The sequence below is a fragment of the Ricinus communis genome, chromosome 10 (genome assembly GCF_019578655.1).
Source record: "Ricinus communis isolate WT05 ecotype wild-type chromosome 10, ASM1957865v1, whole genome shotgun sequence".
NCBI classification, from domain to species: Eukaryota; Viridiplantae; Streptophyta; class Magnoliopsida; order Malpighiales; family Euphorbiaceae; genus Ricinus; species Ricinus communis.
The window spans coordinates 19768019-19778222 of record NC_063265.1 but is presented as its reverse complement, the minus strand read 5'-3'; the positions used below and the strand labels follow the sequence as shown (position 1 = coordinate 19778222).

General features: G+C 30.8%; 1 protein-coding gene across 2 annotated transcripts; it reads right to left on the bottom strand.

The window, feature by feature from the left end:
- Window positions 1–566: 566 nt before the first annotated feature.
- Window positions 567–7667, bottom strand: LOC8287661 (UBP1-associated protein 2A). Of its 2 annotated transcripts, XR_001535978.3 has the most exons (3): window positions 6147–7667; window positions 4349–4911; window positions 567–4211 (listed from the first exon to the last, which is right to left on the bottom strand). XR_001535978.3 is itself a non-coding variant. In XM_002529455.4 (2 exons), the coding sequence occupies exon 1, from the start codon at window positions 7537–7539 to the stop codon at window positions 6151–6153; it is 1389 nt and encodes a 462-aa protein (XP_002529501.1). In that variant the 5' UTR covers window positions 7540–7666; the 3' UTR covers window positions 5176–5426; window positions 6147–6150. The 2 variants fall into 2 exon arrangements, 1 of the variants encoding a protein (XP_002529501.1); XM_002529455.4 differs by lacking the exons at window positions 567–4211; window positions 4349–4911 and adding an exon at window positions 5176–5426 and having other exon boundaries at window positions 6147–7666.
- Between the last annotated feature and the right edge of the window lie 2537 nt (window positions 7668–10204).

Genomic DNA, 10204 nt, shown 5'->3' with positions numbered 1-10204 from the left:
ATAAAAATCATAAACCTATATAAAGATTTTTTAAACAAACTCTATAAAAGTCATTAACAAATTCATGAACTCTATAAAAGTCTTTCAAAATAAAGTCTATAAGGATAATATTCTTTTAATGAAAAGATTATAATAGAACTAAAAATTGTGAAAATTTTACAAAATTTAATTGGTCTTTAGATTTTTGAATGTTGGAATTTAAATTTGAAAAAGATAAGTTCAAGTCTATGAGAAACATAATTACTAAAAAAAAATGTAACTTCAGATGTTTTTAAATATTACTCTAAATTCATAAAATTTGAAGTTATATATTCAAACTAAAATCTTAGTTGATTAACCTTTTAATAAAACATTCTTATTCATAAAAGTTTTGTAATTTTAATATAAATATTTAATATTATATGATATGAAAAAGAGAATTTTAAAATTCACCTACTAAGAACAATAAACTTTAAATTCTTAGAAATTTTAAATCTTGAAAATTTTAAATCTCCAGACTTGAAATTTTCAAGCATTTAGGATTTCCACGGAAAGAACAAACCTTAAAAGTCATTAATAAATTCATAAACTTTAAAAATCATTAAAAACATAAACTCATGCAAAAATCATTCACTGAAAGGAAAGTCTATAAATACCCTTAATTGAATACATTTCCCTTAATCAACCAACAACCCATATAACAAAGGAATTTTGACTAATCATCTTTGAATTGCGATCATTTTTTACTCCGAAGACGGCAGAAGTTGCTAAAACCCAAGCCACGATTGCCTCAATCCGATTTCTCTAAAGTCCGCTTAGAACAATATATCATTCAAGGATTGGGAAAGTGAAACATAACTTGTAAGTTGGCGCGATTTTTAAGTCTTTCTACTTGAGCAACTTGGATTTGCATCGCAAGTCCTCAACCAACATGCGCTTTGCTTCAAAAAATAGAGTTCCTCGTGCAACTGCATTGGATAATAAATTGGCATAATTGCTTTCAAGGCTTAGTTTCATATGCTCCGAAGTGCTCACATTAAGCTTGCCTTGTAGGACGCATTGCTCTCTAATTCTCTTCCGGTACCTCTTAATTAAAGCCTCGCAAATAACAGTTTTTGATCTGCCACATGCTTCCATTAAAAGCAATTCTCCAAATTGGAATCTCAATCTAAATAACCATCAGGATGGGGCTTTCCATGAAAATTCGACTTCTCGACTTCGACAACCGCCCTTTCAATCAATGTCATGCCACTTGTTTAATGAATCCAGCTTCATGGAAAAGGTTTTCATCTCCAACTTCATCTTCAACCTCAAGATATCCTTGTTTTATGAATCCAGCTTCATGAAAAAGGTTTTCATCTTCAACCTCAAGATTTCCTGGAATGTCAGAGGGTGTTCTGATCACCTTCCAAATTCTCTATTCAAGCTCCTATTGGTCCTTCACGCAGCAAGACTTGTAAAACCCAAGTCATCAAAAATTCTCCACATTCAACCATCTGTATTTCTTGGGGCTAGTTGCCTCTACCTCAACCATCCATGGTGTACTAGCTAAAGATCCTTGTAAGAATATAGGATGTTTCGCTCTAATACTACTTGACGATGAACAACGCAGTTAAAGGAATTAGCAGGCAATTAGTTCCCAACAATTAAGTAGAATAAGATTGATTGTGGTAGGCACAAGAGAGAAGATGATAGGTTAGGACAAATCCTCATTGTTGTAGAATTCAGAATCAGGATACCCAGAAGAGATGGTCTTCTAGCATTCCCTTTTACACTAGCTATAATAAAGGATTTAACGGAAGTAACCTACCCAAATATTATATAAAAGAAAATTAAACATAAGTGATCCAAACAACATTCCATTAAGGGAACTTCGAAACATTAAATACGAAAACTGAAAGAGGCTTGAACCAAATTCATTCGGAAGATTAAAACCATATTAGAGAAGAAAATTGAATAACGTATGCTCCTGCATCAAAAAATACTGAAAATAAAAAAAAATATAAACCAACATGAGTCTGGGTGTTTGTTGATGGCAGAGATCCTCGCGTAACACAATTTCATTTAAAACATGCATCATGAATAACCACTACCTGAATTCTTGAATACAACCTGTTACCCTGTTAGAACTTACAGCACAATTTGCAGAAGCCAATAAAATAACACTGAGAACGAATAGTCCATTGTATATTTACCACTGCAAATAAGCATATTGAAGTACCCTTTGAATATTTAAAAAAGAGAAGTTCCAAAGATGAGTAAAAACTAGGTAAAGTGATTTTGTTCAATTTCACTCATTGCGTAAAGTACAAATGATTCATGGTAGTCAAATTGTTCCCAAAGCTTTCGAACTATGTACTAAAGCACAAGATAATATTAAATGGAAGAAAAAAAACAAAAGTAGAGAAACAAACACTATTTATTGGAGATCAAAGAGTTCTTTTCATTAGTCCATTTCTAAACATACTATAAGAATATCAATCAAGAATATTCATATCCTTGGCTATGAATTGATTGAGTTGAAACTTGTTAAAATACTATGAAACAAGAAGCAAGCAAAACTCAACAAAATAGTTTTACTCATGCTAAACATATTTCACCTGAACTTCTAAATCATTTATACGGACTCCGCTCTCCAAAAGGAAAGAGAAAAAAAGAGAGAATGTGTTAATATATTTTGGTTTATATAAAAATGTTAATTTAGGTGGACTTTGGGGCTTCGCTAAAATTATATAGAACAACCAGAAAGTCCCACAGTGCAACAATTTCAGCACAACCAAAAAATACGCAATCTATATTGTAGTCAATAAAGTTGAAATCAGTTTGGTTTTACAAAATTTCAAATAATGGCAAAAAGATCGATGATATATTATATAAAGAAATACTGAACAGAATATGCATATTGTGATCATAAAGATAAGGCAGAGAGTTGCAGAAATTAAAAGCAAGGTTTTAAACCGTAGCCACTTTGACTATTTCAGGGATGCTGTAGTCGAAGTGTATGTTTCCATTGTCACTAACTTGATATCTTTTTCTTTTTGGAAAAGCACCATGACATAAGTTCTCAATCTAACACATAAGGTACAGTTACTATTGAGTCTAAATAAATTAGAACAAATCAATTTCCAGTTATAACTGACATGCCAAACTAATAAACCGATATCAGACTACAACAGCCATCACAAGCAGAATCCTAAGTGATTCCAGATAAATATGCTGAATCAGTATAAGAGTGTGTCTGGAACTGTTGTTAGGTGTTGAAAAAGTAGGTTTAAAATTTTTTTATGTATTAATTTTTTAGAAACTGTTTTCTCGAACCTGTTTTTGGAAAAAACATCATTTTACCTGCTTTTTGCAAAAACAGTTTTTAAATTCAAAAAATAAAATAAATTAAGAATTGAGGTTGGAAATGCCAAACACACCCTAAATCAAATTGAAACCATTTCTTTATTATGAATTGACCCTACTTTTCATGCACAGTTCCATTTACTAAAATGATTGAAATTGATATAGCACCTGATTTATTGATGGCATAAATCTATTTGAACATAAGGATCCAAACCTGCTTGTTGTACCACCATCATAGCCAGTCGAGAATGATATGGAAATTCTTTCCAAGTACAAGTGCAGCAGCTCTTTTGGCCCATGATCCATAACTGAGATCCCAATCACTCCTAGTTCGACTATAAGCTCTGCAAGTGTGATATCATTTTTCTTTTATCCCTGCCAATCAGAATTTTCCCAATTGCCAGTAGGTATCAGAGATGTGCTTTCTCCATGTGATGCTGAACCCTATTATCTCTAAACCTAGTGACCTTGATATTTCCCAAATTCACAATATGGAACTGCAATCCTGTTTCACTATCCTTTATAGAAGAAATCCCAGTCCTTTCCAACCAAATTTCCAAACACCAATTTTACTATCAGAATCTATCTTCCGACATCAAGCATTTTTGGCCATACAGATCATCTTGGTTATTTTTCCTATCTCAATCCTGTTTAGAAAAGGTTGCAGGATAGTCAAAATGGCAAAGGTGATGACTTATGTTTATGGACATCCAAAGTAACTACAACTATTGGACCATCAGTTGACCTAAAATATAATGACAAAGTTTTCTTCCTCAAGACCTTGCTTTTCCACAGAAAATTTCTAATACCTCCTCAAAATCATAAAGATGTCCTCCTTTGTAATCTGAACAGAGTATGGCCATTTTGTATCTTATAAATGAACCCTAAAGAAAAAGTAAAAAGTCAGGAAATTTTTACTTGAACAAAAAAAAGATAATAGACAAAAAAGATAAACAAGTTAAGTGCCATATAGATTCTTTAGCTAAGAAGCATAAAATAATAAGTTCCATTCCAATCTCACCTTTGATTCCATTGCAAACACCTTGTTTTCTTGGAAGAAATCAACTGTGAGAATCAATGCCATTGATATAGTTGGCCCCTAATGCATGAAAACTAGAAATTTAAGCAAACAATAGTTTGCACAGTAAGAGATAAAACTCGAGCTTAAAAATTGTTTACTGTATGACATCAAGTGAAATCTTAAGGCATCTCCCCCCAGCCAACTCTTCATTGTGAGTTTGAAACAGAAAGCTCTCTTTTTTAGAACAATGAGAACAATTGTTCAAGAGTCCTAAACAGAATGCCTTCCTTAGAAACATTTGATCACTAATGATATTTAAAAACCCCTTTAAAAAGTAATAGGGATAAGAATATACATAAGCACAAGCTAAAGCATTCCCATTGGGAAAAACAAATTGGTTTCAAATAACCCAGTCCCATGGAGAGAAAAATCTGTCAAATGACAAATATGGGGGCAGCCCTGATAAAATCAGCATAACAAAAATATTTTAAAATTCTGCACAGTTATATTTTCACCCAACTGCATACTCTTTCTGCAAGTTAGTATATGAACCATTGCTCAACCTGCACCAAAATCAACGACAGTAAATTTTCCGTAACAGCTCTGGGTGTGTTCTGCCAACAGAGACCGATGCATAATACAATGTGATGCTTCAAGTTCCATTTAAAGCATGCATCATGAACACCCATGAAACTTATACGCAATCAAGCAAATTAAGTACCATGGAATATCGAAAAATGAAAAAATGCCAAATAGCATTGCATGAGTAAAACAAAGTAAAGTAATTCTCATCAATCTCACTCACAGCACACAGTACACATGATCAATAAAAGTAATAAAATTGTTCCCAAAGCTTTTAAATTAATAAGTATTGAAACTCAAAATACAATATTTTGAAATGAAAGAAAATACGGAAGAAACAAAGCAAATTAGGGAAAATAAAAATACATTTAAGAATGTTTCTAGTAACCAAAAGTAGCATTTGTTCATATTTTGAAAGACTTCAATTGCTCCATAAACTTGAGAAGAATCAGCAGGCCATTACATAAAAAGACTGATGCATGCACCTATATGGAATCTGCAAAATTAGTAGGAAAACATAAAGACAACGATTTCAAAAGAGAATAATAGTTAAAATTACTTAAGTAAAAGAGAATAAAATCACCATTAAGAGATTATTAAACAATAGCATTATAAAATTATCATAATAAAATCAATTTTTTGTTGGTAGAATATACCAATATCAATTTGATGCTCAATCAATGAAGAGAATAAAATAGCAAACTCTGAATTTGCTTGAAAACTGAAGATATTGTGAAGATGGAATAATAGCATAAACAGTACATAAAACTGAACAAACACTATATGAGAAAAATGATTAAATTCTTTATTCATAAACATAGTTAATCCAATTTATAGTATTAGGAGGCATAAAATGTTTATACTAAAAAGGAAAAAATAAATATATACAATAATAGGAAACAATATAAACACAGATTCTAGAATGCAATAGAAAGCAGATCTGGTTATTTAGAACCGGAAGTTTGTTCCTAAAATCAATGATTGATTCCTAGAAATTATCCTGATTTATTTTCACAACTTCCAGAATTTTTAAGGAATCTAACAAAAATGGTTAATAGCAGATTGAATACTTAACAATTAGCACATGTGACAAAAGAGCTTGCAAAGTTATAAGAATACTCTAAGCTGTGAACCTACTATATCTCTAAATGAAATAAACTAATTCTGAAGGCATAGATGAAAACTTCATGCAAGCAATTAAGCATACATAACTTACCCAACTAGTGACCCATGTAAGGCCCTACACCGCCATATTGTCCAGCACCATGCTGCCCTCTTCCAGAACTTCCTTGACTTGGGTAGGTCCCATGCATCACTCCCTGATGCCCGTATGATCCAGCCTGGTTACCATATGGATTTTGCATTCCAGGTGCTGCAGCAGGCAAACCAGCAGCAGAGCCCAGAGTTCCCAGTAAATTAAGGCCTAATCCAGCACCCTGAGTAGCAAGTAACGCTGTTAACGCCTGTCCAAGTGCAGGGTTTAAAGCAGGTGCTCCTGCAGCTCCTTCATTAAAACCAATCCCAGGTCCACCAGCAGCAGGCGCCATTAGGTGAGACGGCCCTGAAGCAGTCCCACCGCTATAACCTGGATTACCATTCCTCTGAAAATGTGATTTCTGCGCATTATAGTGCTGCTGCTGCTGCTGCTGAGGTTTACCATGTTTAGGACCATCAATTGCCTTCTGGCAATGCAACATGTGACCCTCAAAACTCTTGTGAGGCTCTTCAAGAGCTCTTTTAGCACTCTCAGCACTCTTATACACAAACAGACAAAACCCTTTCGGCTTACCAGTCAGTTTATCTAATCCCAATGGCCCTTCCTCAATTTCTCCAAACTTAGAAAAGAAATTAGTAAGCTCTTTGGGATCCAAATCCGCAGCAACATTGCTGACATAAATCTTTCTCCTAGTATAATCAGACACTTGCTGGTGCTGCGGGTGGTGGGAAGTAGTTACCGCACTAGCAGCAGCCTGTCCAACCGGAACAGGACCAATGGAAGCCAACTGACAGGCAGTCATCCTATTACCAATCTTCTTCTGTGGTTCCTGAAGCGCCTTTCGCGCACCGCTTCTCTTCTTAAAAAGAATGAATCCATAGCCCTTAGACTTGCCCGAAACCTTATCACACACAGCTTTACAATCTTCAATCTCTCCATATTGTTTGAAAGCATTAGTTAGGGTTTCAGCACTAGTGTCCCACCCAAGGCCGTGCACGAATATCTTACGGTGCACAGGATCTGCATCAGCTATCTTCCGTATATGATCAGCAACATCACGATGAGTATCCGCTGCTTCTCGAAGAAGATTTATAAGCTGTTCTTTTCCAAACGGTTCTAGAAGCTTCTCTATAGGATCATCGTCATCCTCATCATTCGCTTCTTCTTCTTCCTCTTCTTCTTCTACTTCTACTTCTTCTTCTACTTCTTCGATTACTTGTTCGTATTCTTCTATTTCTTCTTCTTCTTCTTCTTCTTCTTCTGCAATCTGATTTTGTTTTTGAGCTTCTTCTTCTTGTTGTGGTTTTTCTTCTTCTTGATGTTGCTGCTTCTGCGGAGGCTCAGTTGCTTCGGCTGTTGTTGCTTTGGAATCGTGCTTTCGCTTCTTTGCCATGGTCGTTGTCGATCACAATAGTTACAGAAAAAAATGAATATGGCGGCTAGGGTTAGGGTTTTGTGCAGAAGCAGCCTTTATTAATTTTGTCCACCACCCATTTATTTATTTATCTTGTTATATGTAAAATGAAATAAGGCATACGCACAGAAACAAATTTTTTTATGACATAAAAGTGACAAATTTACTAACAACTTTATGTTCTTTTCTTTTCCTTTTTTGAGCAACAAACTTTATGTTAATTGATTATAAGATTGGATTATTCTAATAATTAAATTTGTTATTAAAATATAACAATTAATATAACTTTTTATTTTAAAAATAAAAGTATTATGTTTAGAATAAAATGTTTATAAATTTAATAATTTATTTGTAATGTTTCTATTTAAAGAAACAAAATAATTGTACGGTTTGCTTTGACCTGAATGGTTGTCATATGGCAGCAGCTATTGAGCATATGGAGGCAATGGCTGTGCCTTGTCGGATTGCTGTGTCTTGTCGGATTGTTTAATTGTTGTTAATTTGCTTAATAGTTGTTCTTATTCTTTCTCTAGTTTGGATGTTCTTTCTTAAGAATTTTATATGCTATTATTTCTTTGGTGCTATTAAGTTTATAAATATTTCTAGAATAACTATTTTGATAGTGGTTCTGTGATTTCCCACTTGCTATTTCAGTGAATTTTCAAGTATTATAAAATATATTTAGGTAAAATTAAAAAATTATTATGCGAGATATTTTTTATACCAAAAAAGAATTATTATGTAGTTTAATGTTTTTATATTTGAGGGATAATTTTTTTTTTATTAAAGAAGTAACATATATTTTATATTTCCAGGTATTTTTAAATACATTCAATATTTTTTTATTTTTTAGATTATAGATAAAAATATAAATATTTATTAAAATAAGTATTTTTAACATTTAATTATATATTTTGTGATCATAACAATTTATTACGGTATTTATAAAAATATAATTTAATAATGACTGTTATTAGATACATGCAAAACTATGTAAGAAAAATAAAAATATAACTATATATCTAAAAAATATTAAGAAAATAAAACATGTGATACTCATTTGATACAAAAAGTATTCGTTCCTTAAATGAAAAAACATCAAATCATGTGATCGTTTTTTGAACTTTGCCTAATATATTTTTATGAATCAATAATAAAAAAATAGTTATTGTAATTTAATTATCTAAGAATAATATAAGAATACATAAATTATACAATATATAATATGATTTGTTAAGAAATAAAAATACTAAAAAATATATCTGATTTTCTTTGTTAATCTTGAAAAATTAATAACGATAAAGGTGGTGCATAATAACAACTTTGCCAATAAGGCGTATAATTTTTCATTATTAATTTATGATACTAACTTTATTTTATGATAATTATATTCTCAATTTTTAATTTATTAATGATTATATATTTTTAAAGATTTACAAATTAAAAAATAAATTTATAGATAAATACTACTAAGATTTATATTTTTTTTATAACCAAAATTTATAATTTAGATGTTTTTACATTATGATTTGCAACGAATCTAACTAGACAATTAGATTGCATTTGGAGAGATTGAGACTGAAGTATACTTGCTTTAATGAATAAATGTTCTATAATAAATTAAAATGGGTCTTGCTAGTGAATTTTATTTTGAAGAAAATAGTTTTTGCATTCTTAATATATATATATAATTAAGAAAATCTTTTGTACTTATTAAAATACCTCAATTTTAGAAATAAATGTTAGAAATGTTTAGAAGTGATAAGTTGGTATTTCTAAACCTAATTCAATAAGTAATGAACCCAGTTGGTATATTGTCAATTCCCGTGATATCTTGGGATCAAGTTGAATTTTGCTATTGATTTTGTCGCTCAAGTCCAATTTAGTCGATTTTTCAAATTTATTAAACTTTTTAACTTAATCTTTTTTATATATTTCAATCAAATTAATTTTATTTAAAAAAATTGAAGTTATTTATTTTAAAAAATAAAAAATAAATAAAAAATCTTCTAATAATATTTAAAAACTATTTTATAGTTTTAGTACAATTAATATAATTAGACAATAAGTAGTTATTACTGTTATTATTCTGTTGAAAACGCTATCATATTCATTGTCAGTGCTACTGTAACCGTAACTGTTTGCTTCACTTTTATTATTTAAAAAAATAAAAATAATAAAGAGTAGTAATATTTATTTTTAATTATATTTTTATTTAAATATTAATATAATATTTCTAAATTTAAATAATTTAATTTAATATAAAAATTAACTTTTTATTTTTCATCCAATCCATTCTTTTTTAGAGAGTATGTAACTCACTCTCTTATTTTCATAAAAGAAAGGACTAAATTAAGATAAATATGTATCTATAAATTTAGAAAATGCCTAAATTGAACTAGAGCAATATGGTCAATAACCAATTTAGATTTTATTCTAAATATCTTCGGTGATAAATCTTAGGAATAAGTACCAAAAATTATTATGCAGTGTTGTCATTTTACAATTTTAAGTATGCTTCAGACAAAAAGATGTATGTGATTACAAATTGTGATAAAAAAAATATTTTACCGTAAAAGTCTTGATTTACAAGGATTTAACCATACACTCTAATCAATCATCATATCATGCTGCTCGTGTTTGA